This window comes from Leptonotus elevatus, chromosome 13, assembly GCF_054856555.1.
Source record: "Leptonotus elevatus isolate MCC_2025b chromosome 13, RoL_Lele_1.0, whole genome shotgun sequence".
In the NCBI taxonomy this organism is placed as follows: Eukaryota; Metazoa; Chordata; class Actinopteri; order Syngnathiformes; family Syngnathidae; genus Leptonotus; species Leptonotus elevatus.
The window spans coordinates 7,175,734-7,193,753 of record NC_141251.1 but is presented as its reverse complement, the minus strand read 5'-3'; the positions used below and the strand labels follow the sequence as shown (position 1 = coordinate 7,193,753).

At 38.2% G+C, this 18,020-nt stretch overlaps 1 protein-coding gene across 2 annotated transcripts in view; it reads right to left on the bottom strand.

The window, feature by feature from the left end:
* Positions 1-37: 37 nt before the first annotated feature.
* Positions 38-18,020, bottom strand: part of piezo1 (piezo type mechanosensitive ion channel component 1 (Er blood group)) — a 42,642-nt gene continuing 24,659 nt past the window's right edge. Inside the window, exons 33-54 of one of the 2 annotated variants that reach the window (XM_086092510.1) lie at positions 17,755-17,811; positions 17,320-17,492; positions 17,108-17,217; positions 16,139-16,315; positions 14,229-14,487; positions 13,019-13,207; positions 12,056-12,211; positions 11,765-11,954; positions 10,349-10,481; positions 9,610-9,757; positions 8,893-9,045; positions 8,306-8,367; positions 8,019-8,177; positions 7,796-7,943; positions 6,943-7,131; positions 6,532-6,624; positions 5,452-5,624; positions 5,203-5,325; positions 5,021-5,100; positions 4,069-4,258; positions 2,639-2,780; positions 38-911 (exon numbers count right to left, since the gene is read on the bottom strand). In XM_086092510.1, coding sequence (XP_085948636.1) covers positions 789-911; positions 2,639-2,780; positions 4,069-4,258; positions 5,021-5,100; positions 5,203-5,325; positions 5,452-5,624; positions 6,532-6,624; positions 6,943-7,131; positions 7,796-7,943; positions 8,019-8,177; positions 8,306-8,367; positions 8,893-9,045; positions 9,610-9,757; positions 10,349-10,481; positions 11,765-11,954; positions 12,056-12,211; positions 13,019-13,207; positions 14,229-14,487; positions 16,139-16,315; positions 17,108-17,217; positions 17,320-17,492; positions 17,755-17,811 — 3,227 coding nt within the window. In that variant the 3' untranslated portion in view covers positions 38-788. Of the gene's footprint in view, positions 912-2,638; positions 2,781-4,068; positions 4,259-5,020; positions 5,101-5,202; positions 5,326-5,451; positions 5,625-6,531; positions 6,625-6,942; positions 7,132-7,795; positions 7,944-8,018; positions 8,178-8,305; positions 8,368-8,892; positions 9,046-9,609; positions 9,758-10,348; positions 10,482-11,764; positions 11,955-12,055; positions 12,212-13,018; positions 13,208-14,228; positions 14,488-16,138; positions 16,316-17,107; positions 17,218-17,319; positions 17,493-17,754; positions 17,812-18,020 lie in introns of those variants that run through there. The other variant, XR_015096831.1, reaches the window with a different exon arrangement.

Sequence of the window (18,020 nt, the reverse complement as noted above, 5' to 3'; positions counted from 1 at the left end):
CCATATTGCTCCTCCCAAGAACATTTGAGACAGTACGTAGTAGAAACAGCATTATTTATCATGTTTTAAATATGTTAAACGTAAACAAGAGGACTTCAGACATTTTACAACTTGCCTTAAATACAAATACACAATACAGTTTTATGTCAATTTTCGACTGGACAAAAAAATCTTTGGCGAGTCCTCCGTGGCTGTACTGCTTTTGAAGAAGTGCTTCTTTGCTATAGAGCGTAAATTCCCACTTTGATGTCTGCTGTGGGATGTAAATAATTTCTTGTGAGTGTCTTTGTAGTCATGTCTTTGCGTGTTTACAGCACGCGATATGTCACGATGATCACGTGGCTGTCCAAAAATAGTCGATACTGTACTTAATGCAAACATATTCATAAAAAGTACGATAAAATCATAATCGCTCAACATAAATTGACAAATTTTCAGGGAAAAGTTGAAATCAACTATTTCACAGAATAGCTGGTTAGTTTTTAATAAATGTTGTGTTCCTTTACATTTACAAAATGTTTAGAGTGGACTCAAAAAGCCACTTAGTGTAATTGCTATGGCTGACGGAACAGATTTTTTTTTTTACAATTTAAAACTGGCAGATTTTTTTACACAAATTACCATCTTGTCCCCCTTATATATAATACAATGTATTTATTAGTTATTAAGATTCTTTTAATTTTGTGTTTGTACATGGATTTCCATTGATCAATCTTTGCCAGTGGAGTTCTCAAATTAACTTTCTGACAGACAACAACTTTTTATCACAGTCAAAAACAACCAATTTGTTATTGTCTTTCTTGGCTGCGGATGTCTCTGGTCCATTTAATCATGGTTTCTGGCGATCGATAAAGGAAGATGAGTTTTGAATAAAGCTCTTCTTCCAGCTCCAGCTCTCCAGTTTCACGCACCTGAAATACAATGCATGTCTCAGTTTGAGAAGGATAATAAAAAACAAAAAACTTTTTTTTACTAGATATATGTGCTGTACATATTAAGTGTGGGAATATCATATGGACAATGAATAAATATACAGTGGCTTTCAAAATTATTAATACTCTTGGGGCTTTGCCTCAGTTTGTCATGTTATAACCCCAAATGTGTTTTATTGGGATTTAACATAAAAGATCAGGGGTGGGCAACTCTGGTCCTCGAGAGCTGCAGTCCTGCGTGTTTTGACGTCTCCCTCCTCCAACACAGCTGATTCAAATGGTCAGCTCATCAGCAAGCTCTGGAGGAACCTGATAACGATCCTCACCTGAGCATGATAAAGTGGCATATAATTGAGGAGTGGATGAATGATACATGCTTCTTTTTTTTGGGCATATTAAAAATGTCAAAAGTGTGATATGCTGTATCGATACTTTGCACAACCACCTTTCACTGCAATTGCACCTGCAAGTTTTTCTCTCGTATTCCTCAACCAGCTTTGCAAATCTGCAAAAATGTTTGCACCTTGCTTTTTTTTTTTGCAAAAGAGCGGAAGCTCACACAAAATGGAGGCAGTTTGCCAACATCAACAGGTCTAAGAATAAAAAAATAGGGCTTTCATTTGTATAGTGTTTTTCTATCTTCATGGCACTCAAAGCGCTTTAACACAGTCTCCTCATTCACCAAGTGGTAACAGAATCAGGTGTATTGAGGGGTTCAGTATCTTACTCAAGACTCTTTGACACGGTCACTTGGGGCTCAAGACCAAAAGCGCAACCTTCGGGTTGGAAGACGACCATTCTAAAACCCGAGTCGTGCCTCCCTGATTCCCCTGTATTTGGCTCCATCCATTTTCGAATCGACTCGGACCGGCTTCTCTGTTCCTGCTGAACAAAAGCATCCCCCCATGCTGCCACCCTCATGTTTCGCAGCCGGGATGGCATGTTCAGGTGCGTGGGTGAACATTCAAGAAGGTTTGCAACTGTGCCATGTTCTTTACATTTCTGGATGTTGGGTTGAACAGTAATTTGTGATAGGTGCAAAGCAGGGATATTATTTGGGGTCATTATGTGTCAATTCACACAAATCCTCAGGACCTCCCCGGAGACACCTCTTCAATTTGCTAGATTTTTATTCCATTAGTGCCTTATGATGTCAAAAGTAATAATCCAAAGTTTGAGCTGTTTTCGAGTTATGGGCCTTCAAAGTGTGGGTGCCACGCCCACTTTTGGGATCCGAGAATTGCACACTAAATATTTGGCCATATTTGGCCCATTTTTTAAATAAAAAATAAAATAAAATAAAAATAAATAAAAAGGGTGATTTTTTTGATGACACAATACACAATAATTAAAGCAAAACATTTTCATTTGACTGAATTTTTTTTTATGCTTAAAAAAAACACATTTTGCAGTGCGGTACGGCAACACTGATTCTTTTTAAATAATAATATTGAGGCGTTAATCAGGGGGTGAAAAGTATACGAGTGCATTGGGGGACTCAACTTGTCCCGTCCGCAACACCACCCTGCACTCTTGGCAGCGATCTCTTCATCAAGGCACAATAGAGTCAAGTGAACTTGGCCTTTGACATCGAATCCCAATCAAATACATTTGCATTAAATGTTGTATCATGACAAAATGTGGAAAAGTTGAAGAGCTCTAAATATTTTGGCAAGCCTCTGCAATTCAAAAGACGACATACTGACCAGGAATATGTCCATACAAAGCTTCAATATACGGTCGACACAAGGAAGCTCCTCAAACATGATGGAGTGAGAAATCTCACTGAAGAAGCCTCGTACAAACTTCCCAATGACCAGGACCACAGACACATACAAACCCATGATCCTAGAAAGATGACAAAATGAATGTTACATCAACTGTCTATCAACATTTCCCTCGAGACAAAAATATTGCTTTTTACAAAGAATGGGCTGACAAACATGTTTCAATTTCTGTCAGTATTACAGCCAATTATACTGCACAGTAATATTTACTTTATTTAGAGTAATATTTACACTTGGTAGAGCGCAAAATAAAGAATTGAGAAAAAAATTAAATGAAAGTCACTCAAGGGTTGAGGAACAAACTCACAACCTTCGGCGTGTGTTAGTATATTGCTCGTATCAGCTGGAATCTATAATTCGATGTTTTTGGTCTCCTTTTGGATATAAGCAAATAGTAGGAGGGGCATAGCTCAGGTGGTAGTGTGGCAGGCTCCCAAGCTGAAGGTCGTGAGCTCATTTCTCAACCCTTGAGTGACTTTTATTTTACAATTCTTTATTTTACTCTCTTCCTAGTGTAAATATTAGGGGTGTGAATTGCCTCGTACCTGGCGATTCGATTCGTATCACGATTCATAGGTCACAATTCGATACCGATTAATCCCGATACAAATCTATAAATTGATTGTTGCGATTTTTTTTAAACTCAAATTTAAAAAATAATAATCAGTAAACTTGTACATGTACACTGTAAGATTTGTATGAAAATGTATTTATTTATCTGAAAATTCAGGCTTATAACTGAGCCATTGCATTTAACAAACAGGTTGTCTGTTTCAAGTTTGAACAGCACTGAAATAAAAAATTAAGGCTTAATGTTCCATTAATATAACATTCTTCCATGCTTAATGTGTAAATCCTAACCCTAAGTAAGACGTTTTGTTGAATATTTCTATCAAAAAGTGATGTCGGCCGCATATCGAATCGATTCGAGAATTGAGCGCTATAATGTCGCGATGTATTGCAGAATCGATTCTTTCTAACACCCCTAGTAAATATTACTCTAAAACCACTCCAAAAAGAGTCAAATTTACTCTACAGAATTTACTTTGCAGGGAAATTAAAAGAAATTCAGTGGGGTAGGTCTTCGAATCCAAATTTGGGGAAAAACGAAATAGTATATAATGGAAAACAAAGAATCGAGAAGTCGAAAACACAGTTGTTTACGACATTGCTTGCTAATCCGCCTAGTTGACAAATTCTCGTCAGTGCGCGTCGAAGAAAATGTGGGCAATGCGGACGCCGCTTGGAGGGGCGCGGTTGGCGAAATGACGTAATTGCGGACCTCGCGGACGCATATAAATCAAGCTTTAGTCCTAAGTACACCATGTTTATAAGTAAACTTTTCTCACCCATATCCAGCCAGGAAGCCAAGACTGGGTGGACTGACTTTGTCATTGAATATGATCATGGATAGAACCCCACACGAGGAAGGGTCACATCCTACAATGTCAATGTCCCACCATTCCTGTTTCCCACTTGAGTTCAGTGAATTGTCGCTCATCAGGGACAGGGTTATATTCAGGTAGCTTTCTTCATTTCCTAAAATAAACAAACAACCAGGTCAAAATAGACGAATAGCATTTGAGTACGTAGTGGTTCAAGCAAGCACACGCTTTTCGCGGACTGGCAACCATTCAAGGGGGGCATGATCAAAACATGAAACGATCGATTGCTGCTTTGATCCAATAGTTGCACGGCTATCCAAAGATGTATTTATACGTAAAAAAATAAAAAAATCTTTAATGCTATAGCATACAGAAGGCTTTGATGCATCTTCTGACATGAAGAGGTCGCTTAAAGCAATGGTAGTTATTACAAAAAAACGTCCAGCAGGTGGCAGCAGAGTATAAGAGATCAGCCAGGGCCATGTTGCAGCAAGCTCTTTTTTTCAGTGTTTTCAACAGATTTGTGAATAATGATGAAACTTAGCTATATTCTAATGTTAATTGCTACAAAACGGAAACAGATAGAAATATACTTTTTTCCCTCTCTAATCTTTCTTTTGGTAGGTTCCATGTTTTATAGCAATAGAACACAATATTCTGTGGTCCTTGCAAAATCAGTCAAAATCCAGTTAAAGCGAAGGAGGTTGCTTCAGTGAAAATGGCCGGGAGTGAATGAGTTAAAGAGGAGAAGCCACTTTCAACACTTTAGATTGGTCAATCATTTGTAAAAATGACACCCACATGTTCGGAGTGACCAAAATTATAGATTTTTGAAAAACTGAAATTTGCCAAAATGTGACCTACACCCGACGCCAGTGACATGCATAGATTTCAAATACATTCAATTTATTGTGACCTTCATATAGTTGACTGGCCGGTTTGGCCTCTGCTCCATTGGGGGCCCGGATGTAATTTGGAAACATATTTGGAACATGACTAGAAATAAGAAAAAAAAAAACAATTTGGACAGTAAATTGCAGCTGCATTATAATAAACGTTACACTGGAGAACATATTTGAATTACCAGAGAAAACCTACACTGGTTTTGTGTGATTGCCCAGCAGAAGTGAAGCGAGATCGGCCCTTACAGGGTTTCCAGGTTCCAGGTCAATTGAGTGTTTGTCAAATGTGTGCTCCACAGTCCCTCCTTTTCCCAGGTCCCTGTTATTGGGGGAAATTCAAAGATGAGACAAAGACAGACTAACAAAACAGACTGTCATGATAAAGAATACTAAATCTACTGTATAATTATTGATTTTTTTGTAACAAGAACCCAAAATACTTTACCTTTGGAAATTCCAGGACAGACGCAAAGTTAGGTCGGCGGGACTTCCTAGCAGTTCTTTTATGACTTCCTGTCTGCTGGGGGGGCTTATTCTCCATACTGAGCCCGAACTGCCTTCAATCATGGCAGTAACAACGTCCTCATAACCATAAAGGGAAATAAACTGCATGGCTACCTACAACAAATAAAGATGATATAAGTGAACGACAAAAATATAGTTTTAACAGCCCAGTGTCATCCAGTTCATTAAATTGACAAAAACAGTATTTGTATTTTAACTCATTCACTGCCATTGACGGCAATAGACGTCAAAAATTCATTTGAACTATTTCTATTAGTTTAACATGTTTTTCCACTTTTGTTAACAAGAGTATGAAAACCTAGATTTTTTTTATTGTACATTTAGAACATATATAAGATGTGTGATTCATTGTGAGTTAATTATTGAAGTCATGCAATTAATGACAATTAAATTTTTTAATCTGTTCTAAATGTACAATACAATATTTTTTTAGGTTTTCATACTCTTAACAAAAGTGGAAAAAAATGTTAAACTAATAGAAATAGTTCAAATGAATTTTTGACGTTTATAGCCGTCAATGGCAGTGAATGAGTTAATGTCAGTGGTTTGAATATTCCTCAATAGTTTCTCTGTCTTGCACCCGTACGTAGCAGAGTATTTGCTTCCCTAACACAAATGTTATTGACAAATTTGTTCTAATCACAGACCACGGCTCTCTTGAGATATTAGGGGACTTGTTCATAAAGGGAAAATTGCTTTTAGTGAAGTTGATGTCTTCATAGAAATTAAAGGACTTGAGGTATGAAACTACTAGTGGTTTCACATCAGACAAAGATTTAGTAGATGACAAAAACTGTTTGTACATTAGATTTGAAAATCTGGATTTTACTGCACAGACAGGTGTTTTTAACTATACAGTGCATCCGGAAAGTATTCACAGCGCTTCACTTTTTTTTTTTTTTTTTTTTTTTTTTTTTTACAAATTCTGTTATCGGTCTGAAGTCAAACAAGTACTAAAACACATAGGGAGCCTTGGAAAATGACTAAAATCATGACGCACCGCATTGTTTCCAAACTTTTTGCTGAGTTTTTCATATTCCACCTCTGTAAAAGGTTGGATGGACTGCTGCTGGACACTCATGGTAAAGAGAGGCTGCGCACACAGAAATATAGAGACTTCAATAAAACACGACTAAAAATGTCATCAGTTTTAAAACAATAACAGAACAAGTTTATCATTTTCCCCACCCAACATGAATCAAGATGTCAATTGACCTCTGCAATAAATTGCACAAGGGGACGCTGGGGGGGTTGTTGGACGAAATCAACAATTATTTCTATATTCAGCCCACACACCAAGAAACTGTACTTACATACTGTAGTTAACACTATTTAAGCATGAACCAACACCATTTAGGGCTTCAAATAAGTAATACAAATGATAGTAAAGACAGTTGGACATAATGATTACCTCATATCCTCCCAGCTTGACCGTAACAGTGACATCAATGGGGTGGTTTATAACACCCACGACAGATCTGACCAATGAAATGAAGAGCAGCGGAAACCAGATGATGCACACTAAGAGGACGATGATGAGCCCGCCCATTCCATATTTCACCATCTTCTTTTTCTTTTGTCCTTTAGGCTGGGGATATTTCTGAGGGGAAAATATTTGTAAGGATAAGGTTAGGTATTGAAATTAATCAATATATAATATATATATATACCCTCTTTGAAAAATATAAAGATTTTATTTAATATCTCAATGAACATAAGAACAATTTTCCACAATTTTGACAAAATGTTAAGAATTTTTTTTTTTTTGTGTGAACTAATTAAAAAATATTGTTTTGCAATCGATGGCCAACACTTGTGGGAGTATTTTGTAGTATAGTATTCCATAGATAATCTTGATTATGAAAGGAAACTAAAGGTGTTCTTCCAACCCCGTTGGGGTGTACTCATTTACGCTCATTCATTTATGCTGAGCAATATATGTAACCAATACATAACCATTTCGGATTTGTATATACATACTGTATGTGACAAAGCAAATAGTTATTCATATTAGTGTGATGTTATATAGCAGTGTTTCCCAACCAGGGATCCACATACCCCTAGTGGCACATGAGCACATAGCGGGGGGTACATGGAAACAACCACTTTTTTTTTTTTGTCTTAAGTGTTATTTATGGCTACAATATATGGCAAAAAAAACAAAACAAAAAACAAAACAAACGGAAACCACAAATTGTCCCCGCGTCGGACTTTGGTCACCCCTGTCATGGCCCAAAAGCTGAGTAGGTATGTATTAGTATTACCTTCTCTGTCTCGCGGCTGCATTTGATAATGAAAATATTTGCATAAATGTCCTCTACACACATCCAGTTGGACAGAGACAGAGTGGTATCCGTCCAAACCCAGTCCATTACTGCTCGCAGCTCTACAAGGAAAGGAACCAGACGAAACCTACACACACACACACGCACAATAAACAAACAATATAAAATCATCGAAAGATTCAGTTTTGCTTTGTGTTTGTACCCTTGGAAGAGAAACAAGTTGAGGTGGGTGTAGTTTTTGGTGAGGAAGTTTCCAAGAATACGAGTAGGGTACCCGCAACGGATCTGATATGCTGACAGGGCAAAGTAAATGCACTTGACGAAGTACCACAGCTGAGCCACAAAGTTCTGATCGAATCTCCTACAAATAGAAAAAGCGGTAGAGACAATTAGGATAATGATTAAGAAAATAATAAAACCATACAATTTGGTTCGTCACCATGTTAAAGTATAAAAATAAAATGATTAAATAGTTTTATTGAAATTCACCTTTCAGTGACAGCGGGGAGGATAAAGAACATCCACAGGTGTATCCCAAAGACAAGAACAACCTTAGATAAGAGCAAAAGGATGCAATGCTTAAAATGCACTCAATAAATAAGCACATACAACTTCAGAAAGGCTTTTGATGAACGCAAAAGGTGAGAATGACTCAAGAAACACGACACTTGTGGTGACCAGCGATGCCAGTAATGCGTTACTTAATAATGTGTTACTCCAATATGTTCATTTTTTTTTTTTTTTTAGTAGCAACTAATCAAACATGTTACGTATTCCAGACGAGTAATCAAATGACAGCGAATCATCAAAATTACCATCACTACTGCAGCATAAACAACAATGGAGATATGAGAGACGTTCATGTTTTCAAGCTCAAAATACAGCCACTATTTTGGGTTCGTGTCAGCTTAAGATGAAAATATCAAGAAGCATTGTACACTCAAAATGTCAAATTGGACATGTTGAATGGAAATATTGTGATACTGTGGATGGAATTCCATTAAAAAGTACAGACTGCTTCAGAATAGAACCAAGGGGCTTGATGATACGAATAATATTGAAGATGTAAACTCAACCTGGAAAATGAGTTTCCCCAGGACAGCCTTCCGCAGATACAAAGCTCTGTCGATGATCATGGTGGTGAACTGGATGAGAAGCATCACCAGAAATGCTTCAGGAACTTGGTCCTCTGACAAGGTGGATGTGATATCTGCTGCTGCACTGTGTTTCTAAGGGGGCAAATACAAGAAAGTGATTAAGATGAGCTATTGTGCTGTATATTATAATGGACTGGGTTGAGGCTGACAATATTGTTCTGCAATAATTCGATTTTTTTTTCTCATCTTGCGGCTTTTTTTTTTTCATCGTACAGAGTAACGCTTTTATGTATGGACGATTTTGCTCCCTCTTCATAAATATATATATTTTTTTATTTTCACCACAGTGGTTTTGTACCGAAAGAAAGATTTCTCATCTTGCGGCTTTTTTTTTTCATCGTACAGAGTAACGATGGACGATTTTGCTCCCTCTTTATAAATATATATTTTATTTTTTTTTCACCACAGTGGTTTTGTACCAAAAGAAAGATTAGAGTCTCAATATTTCTATCTGTTTCCATTTTGCACCAATTAGCATTAGAATATATCTAAGTTTCATCATTATTCACAAATCTGTTTAAAACAGTGGGGGAAAAGAGCTTTGTGCCACATGGCCCTAGTTGATCTCTTATACTCTGCTGGAATGGGGGCAATCAGATTCGGAATGAGTAGGGTAAATGGCTAACTTTTACTTACCCCGAAAGCCCAAAATCCAAAGACAATGATGATAAAATCGATGACATCAGTCAGGAACATGAGTGCGTAGACATCAGTGGCAACACGATAATCAGCTTGGAGTGTATCGAAGAAGAATCCCTGAACGGGTTTGTAAAGTCTCTGAATCCTGTCAAGGGAGGCAGATGTGTTACACTTACAATAATGAAGCCAAATACTTTATCCTTGCTGTAGGCTGAAATATTTAGGTTTGACATGAAGCGATTATTATGAGACAAAATATCAAAATTTCACTTAATATTTCCAAGTATAGTATTTCCAGCAACAACAAATTTTTAGGTGAGCAAAAGTACTTCATTAAAGTGAATTAGACAAATACTCCCTTGCCCTCTTTAAGTTGATTGTTTTGGGGTCAGAGTTCTATTTAACAGTTAAATGCATACTATATAGGGTTTAAGTCTAGATATTGACTTGGCCAACCTTCCACTTCTTTCACCAGATGAACTCCAGGATCTCACAATCAATTTGGCGGAAGTTTTCTTCCAAATGACTGACAACACGTTGTGTAGACCTCTGAGTAAATTTTGCTACTTCATTAACTCTCGTCTCATATATTTTTTTTGTCTGCAAACTCAAATGTTTTCACTTGACAGGAAAAATAAAGGAACTGGTGAAATATGGCATGTGATTGTATTACATGAATACATTTGTAACAAACATTTATTTAAAACATTTTTTTTTTTAAAAAGCATTAACTAACCCATTAGTAAATGCTTGTTTTATCTTGTGTCTGATAGTCTGTATTCTATTGTTGGTTCCTTCTTTCCTTCTGACTTTCTTCTTCCTTGTTGCAAGGTCTTTGCCCGGATGTGTGTTCTCAGCAGTGGTCTTCACTAGAATAGTCAACACAGCCGCGGATGAATAAATTAAAAAAAATAGAAACATAAACAAGCAAATTACACATTCTATACTGTATGACCAAGATGAACCTTAAATAGCCACAAAATTGACTTGGCTCCATCCAAGTGGCCTAAGATGAACTAATGTTCATCAACCGAGTCAAAACTATTAGATCCTTGATGTGTCAAGTAAATTCCAAACAATTAGCAGAAGCTGCAGATATCATATTAATATGTTTATCCGGAAAGGTTTCCATGGACATTTGTGTTTGGCTCTGCATGGATTCCACACTAATTGACAATTGTAAATGCTTTACAGTTCGCACTTTTGCAGACTTTTGGCTTAAAAAGTCGCACACCCTCAATACTCTGGTCTGGTACTCTGTTTTGATCCATTTCATTCATCCTTAGTGATCCTATGCCATTTACTTATAAAATGGTAAATGGACTGCTTTTTTATCTACATATGGTACCCAAAACACTTTACAAAGCCTGACATTCACACACACATTCCTACGCCAGTGGTGGGCTGCAGCCATGCCAGGTACACTGGGAGCAAAATCAGGGTCCAGACACTTCGACATGGTCACCAGGAGTGAGGATCCAACCCACAACCTCACAGATGGGAGATGACCACTCTACCACTGAGCCATGCCACCCCTATGTAAGTAACACTTTAGACCAGGCACGTCCAGAATCTGGCCCCGGGGCCAATTGCGGATCGTGTCCAAATTTCCACCGCTCTGCAGCCAATGGCATAAAATTAATCATGCGTGGCCCGTTAGCACTATTGACCACTGTAGAAAATAAACATGTACAAAAAAATAAAAATAAAAAATTAAAAAAACCATTTCATATTTCACCCAAAGATGGCAGCTGTGTTTGGAAATACATTCCTAAGCACACTCTTCCCCTCTGAACACACCGCTCTCGTGGTAGTATTAGGCGTCGGAGTGAATTTGTGAATTTTGCTAAATGACGCTTGTGCGACCCTTTCTAGCCCATTTCTAAAATGGAGACAAGCAAAGAAAAGGACAGTTGACAGAGAGGGCCGTGCCTTCCAGGACAAGTGGAAAATGGCATATGTTATCACTGAAATACAAAACAACTATCTATGGCTGTTTTATGTTTATCAAGAGGCATGACCGGACAAAACACGCAAACTACGACAAGGTAACGAGGAACGAACCTTTTGGAAGCTGAATGGCTTCACATTTTTATCTCACCAAATCTGGCCCTCTTTGCAAAAAGTAAGTACATTCACATACGGCACAAACCTTGAGAGCTCTGTTTTTTAAGCTCTTTGGGTTTCTTGCGTAAGTGAAGGCTGCTGCTTTTCTGTGTGATTTCCTCCAAGACCTCTTCTTTGCTCCCGGTAATTTCATCCTTTTTCAGCTTTCTGGAATGATTCAGCCTTGACACACTTTCTCGTTTGTCCTGGAATGCTGTTGAGTCAGCTGGAAAAAGCTGGACAACAAAAAAAACGAGTTAAACGCCTATGTAGAAAGTCAGTCAGCCAGTCAGATGACCAATGTCCGAAAGTTTGAATTACTCTTGTTTACACATACCTTTTCATGGTGTTCCAGGTCAGTGATATCGAGGTTTTCGGTGGTAGATGCTGAGTTCAATCTGTCGTCTTTGTTTTTGCTTTTTCCCTCCTTGCTATTATCTGATGAGTCACTTTGTTCCACCAAGGGTTCTTTGTGGTCCCACAAGCCGTAACGCTGTATAAATATACAGTAAATAAAGATGCATATTTTTGTTTGCCCCTGTGAGAGCAACTCTTGACAAATAGTAGAACCTGCAAAGCCAGCACAGCTGGAACTCCGCCAAAAAGAAGAAACAGATACAAATATACTTTTTTTTCCTGATGAAAGAAAATACTCTAATCTTTCTTTTGGTAGGTTCCATGTCTTTATAGCAATAGAACACAATATTCTATGGGCCTTGCAAAATCAGTCAAAATCCAGTAAAAAAAAGTTGGGAGTGAAGGGGGTTGCTTCTGTGAAAATGGCTGGGAGTGAATAAGTAAACAATTAAAAATCTAAACAGTAAATGCTAGCTTACAAAGACAACTCAGAACGACAGAGCAAAAATTCCCCCCATAAGAAAATCATATTCTGCAGACCACAAGCCACAATCTTCATTGTTTTATCATATTTTACACCTATTGAGCCTGTTCTCTCTTCTTTTATTCGTGTTTTAACTTGCCTTCCAAGATGACGTAATGTCTGTTTTTGGTCAAGTTTGTCAAATAAATGACCCGCAAAAAAATCTGACTTATTTATTTATTTACTTACGTATGTTTTTTTCCCTACCTAATTATACGATACCGTTTATACTCCTGGGCAACTTATAGTCCGGAAAATACGGTAGCCCTAAAGTTAATAAAAGTTTTATGATCACAAGGTGTAGGGTTGAAGAATAGATCAAATCTTTTTTCCCATTATTTCCATTGGGAATAAATGTTTAGAAAATATTATACTTTGATTTTCTGAAGTAACAATTTCAAGTTATACTAAATAACTCACCATGAGTAAGGACCTATGGAAGAACAGAGCCAGTAGTTGAAGGAGATCATATCTTATGTAGGTGTCTGTCTTCTCCAGACCCAGGATGCGAGGTGGAAAGAAAGGCTTGTCTTCATTTAACTTCATCTCATAAACACTGTTCCAGGGAAAAAATCCAAACTGAAAAAGGTATTTTACCACGACCATCACCTGGAGAGAGGCATAGATAGCCAGACATATCAATTCATTGCTAATTTATCTTCATGACAAGCCACCACAATGATCTCAGTAGAAATTGATTCATCAGTTTCAACTGCAATGTGGCTTTTAATGTTTAATCCATTTTTTTAAAGTTAATTCCGAGAACAACAAAACAAATATTTTTAAGTAAGTATGCAAGTAAATAAACATCAATAAATGAATAACAAGATGTAAGTAAATGACTGAGTTAATAAGTAAATAAATAAATAAAATAAGTATCAATTTCGTAACACAAAATACAGCACAAACACACCACAAAGCACCTTTGCAGGGTATCCATGATGTTTTGCTATTTGTTTTGAAAAATGTACTTCATGTTTTGCAAATTTTGAAGATGATTCGAGAAATGTACCAAAGCGACTGAGAAAACCTGTAATAACATACTGAAAACTCAGACACTCTTAAGTCAGAAATAGCCCAATTAGGGTCAAAAACGACTGACCCGGGTCAATTTTACCTAGCTATCGGGGTTGTTTAGTACGAAACGTTTTGTTGCAGTTTTTTCAGATACTTTACTCATCCATCCATCCATTTTCTGTACCGCTTGTCCTCACAAGGGTCGCGGATACTTTACTCAAATTATTATTATTTTTTTTAAATAAACTCAGCTTTCCAAATAATGTGATTAACCACAAATAATTTGTGATTTAAAAACGAGGGGGAGCATTTTCCACACAGGGCCAGGTAGCAGATGGATGGATGGATGGACAGACAGACAGATAGAGAGGGAGAGAGAGACAGACAGACAGACAGACAGACAGACAGACAGACAGACAGACAGACAGATAGATAGATAGATAGATAGATAGATAGATAGATAGATAGATAGATAGATAGATAGATAGATAGATAGATAGATAGATAGATAGATAGATAGATAGATAGATAGATAGATAGATAGATAGATAGATAGACAGACAGACAGATTTCCAGACAGACACGAGATCGATTTTTGTCAGACATTACCTACCTCCGTGTAGACAATGGCAGTCATCCAAAAATTTTTGGTTGGTCTTGGGACAGTCAACATAGCCCATAGAAAGACCATAATCGGCAATACCAGTGATATCACGGAGGCACTGACCACATTATTCAATATTATGATGAGATAACAAACTAGCTCAGAGTTGGCAGCCAGCAGACTGTGTGTGGCGAACAGCAGCTTCAGCATGCGGTTTTGGTTGTTGTAGAACGTTGTGCTCTCTTCTAGCTCTTCAATAAAGAAGTCCCTAGGGAGGCAAAATAGAATATCACAAACAGGTCTGTTAGTCATTGTCATCATCCAGTCAACTACATGTATAAAACTAATTATAGTTACAAATTACTTATTATAAAAAGGAATTCAGTTAGCAATAGCAACGGAGTTACTGTTTTGTAAAAGTAGTTACTCAACAAAGTAACTATGATATTTTTCTGTTGTTTGTGTCACTGACATTTTAACCAGCGAATCAGATTGCGCGTGTGCGCACACAGGCACATAGACGCGCACATGGAAGTTGTGCACTTCTCCCTTAACTCGTTCAATGCCATCCACGAATTAACTGTGGTTTTTAATCCAAATGTTAAGTGCCATCCACGAATAAACTCGGGTTTTGCAGGGGTTTTTATGCACAGGACGTAGTAGGACCTTATGCAAGTCCCAGGCAAAGTATCGAGCTTAAAAATGATTGTATTGAGGTGTAGCTGCCAGTAGATGGCAACGGTAGCTTTGATCAGAGGATAGCCAGCATGTTGGGGAGTTGAATGAAGCCCACAGTGGACAAGGAAGTAGATGGTACTGGTAGTATGTGGAAGAGCGTTAGCGATACAAAATTTGTCAAGATGTGGGAAGCCACCGGGTGATCACACGTCTCCTGACTTCCCCGTTCACTGGATGAAGCTTCGTGGGCAAAACGGCATAGAGGCAGCATGCCATGGGCCTTAAAAAGCCATGCAGCAAACATCACAGGGCTTTTTACCAGAAACCCCCTCGTCAAGTAAAACTTCAGAAGAAAGCCGCATCGCCATCGGGATCGAAGGGGAACCATGAGCATCCGTGCACATCCCGACGGATTCAGCTCCGGGGGCAAGCTGAGTCCCCGTCGAGGTAAGCACGAACTTGGTCCCATGGTAAATTTCGTAACTTCAAGATGAGCCCTTTCACTGTCATCCGTCCATGTCACATTGTGCCCCTACTATCTATTGCCTCGTGTGCTACATATCATGAATTATGTGGAGTAGGTAGCAGACAGTGCTCGATAAAAAAAAATAAAAATAAAAAAAATAAAAATAAAAAAAATAAAAAAAACTGGCCAGGTCAGTTCGGCTAAAACCACGGAATAAATGAAATGATCAACGATAAATTGGATGCCGTGCAATCAGGAACACAAGGCTTGTGGTAATAAGTGCAAGTGCAATCTCCAAGTGCAGCAACAAAAAAGTATTTTTTGTAATGTACCTTTTTCCTTACATTAGATTGTGGATCCAGCACCACCACTCAAGCTCCTCCTGTTTGCAGTGTAAAGAAAGGTAAAAATATGTTTTTCTTCACATTGCAAGAAGTAAATATGTTTATGGTGATTTTTATTTATTTATTTTTATTGTGCACATTAGGCAGCAGACGAGATGATCCTGGATGGCATCATGCTATGTGGTGTGCATCCTGTTGCTTTCACCTCTAAAACACCCAATGAGAGTATGCGCCATTGAGATAATCAGAATGTTAGTCCCGATTCCAATCGATTCTCAACAACACCACCAATAAGATATAAAAGGGGGGTTGCCACATTAGGGCCCCCCTAGTGGCCAGGGGTTCCTAAGCAAATGCTTATAGGCTGGGCCGGCCCTAAAATGGATGTGCATAAATGACAGCCTTTAGTCTTAGTCCTTCACTGTATCTACCTGTCTCCCAGCACTTCGCTGGCGGTTCTGGAGTGTCTGTGTTGTTGCATGAATTGCGTGTCAGTTATCAGGTCATTGCTGCCACGCGGGAGTTCAGGACTCAAGAGGTTTACAGTGCTGTTGAGTCTCGGTTTAGGAGGAGACAACTCCTCCACAATCCGGGTCTGCTCCAAGAGGCTAATGGAATGAAGCACATAGACAATACATTCAACATAAGCAAATAATATAACAAAAAAAAATGTGTTTACCATGGGAAAATCTAATGTGTGTCACACTTATTGGGTGGCTGCCAAGGTATCAGACATCCAACAGACCCTAACTAACCACATAAAGCTACAGAACACCTACAAAATGACAGTTTGTAATTAAAATGCAATGCTTCAGTTATCTACTGAACATAAAGATATTCTAGATGCTCCACTGACTATAAATGAGCTGTACAGTGCTCCAGACAGTATGCCTAATGGCAAAGCACCCGGTGCGGACGGCTTTCCGGCTGCTTTTTATAAGCATTTTTAGTCAATGCTTGCTCCATTGTTTTTTAGAGTCGTTACAGAAATTAAAACCAAAGGTCACATACGGCCTCACATGAACACAGCACCAATTAAACTTTTATTAAAGCCAGACAAAGATCCCACCCTTCCGTCAAGCTACTGCCCAATATCACTAATCAACACTGACATTACAATTATTGCTAAGGCCTTCGCATCTAGTGATAGTAGTTTCGACCATTATTCACAGCGATCAAACAGACTTTATTAAAAGTTCAACGTTCTACCGACAATATTAGAAGGCTCTTAAACTTGATTAGCATGTCACAGCGGCACTGCAAAAAGGCAGTTATTATATCAATGGATGCAGAAAAAGGGTGTGTTCCAATTGTGTGCAGGGTGTGTTCCAATTATAGAGGGATCGCACTCCTCAGCCTCCCTGGTAGGGTCTATTCACGACCCACTTTCTCACACTAACCTGTATTGAGTTGAGAACTCAGTCTCAGTTTGCCTCAAGTAAGTATCCAGTGTGGGGCTCTCACTGCCTTCAGACTGATCAGCCGTAGAGTCATCTGGTGTGTGAGGAGGCTGCCAACATGGAGTTTCCCAGGAATTAGAGAAGAAGTGTTTCAGGAAGATCTTACTACAATATGCGTGCTTGGAGATACATTTTCCATAAATTGCATTTACTTGCTGTATCTTGTGTATGAAGAAGTAGCGTTCGTTGCACAGAACAGCTGATGTTTCCCTATACTGTTTAGTCAGTAAGTTAAGCCACTGGGTCAATCCATCCATTATTGCTAGAACTACGGCCCATAAGAAACGTATGATATCCAAGAGCCTCTGAACGATCGCTCCACGACCTGTGAAACACAGACAGATATAAACAGTGTGAGATGCTTTCAAAACAAGGGTGAGGCAAAACAGTAGTTAAAATGTTTGATTATATATATGATTATATAATACGCATCATAATTTTGAACACAGTGTAATGTACTATCCCTAGCTCTATCAATCAAGTTTAGGCATTATTATTTTGGTTGAGATAGGAATGTTTTCTTGATGAGGAAAGCAAGGCAAGATCATGCGTCCCGATGGATGTGGAGGAAAAGAAAATGAACTTACCAGACGCCTCTGGCTCCTTTAATTGAAGATCTTCAAACACATCATTGTCCTCTGAGTCTACAGAAACACCATTGTGCTTGCATTACACATGAAGTTTGATTACTTTTCTCTTTAGTCATACTTCCTCACGTACGGGAGTTGTCATAGATTGCATTCATGGTACCTTAATTATTTGACGGAACTTTCAGAACAATACAAATTAAAGATTCATAACAGTCAGACATTTTGCATTCATACAATAGCGAACAGTAAAATTAATGGTGTTA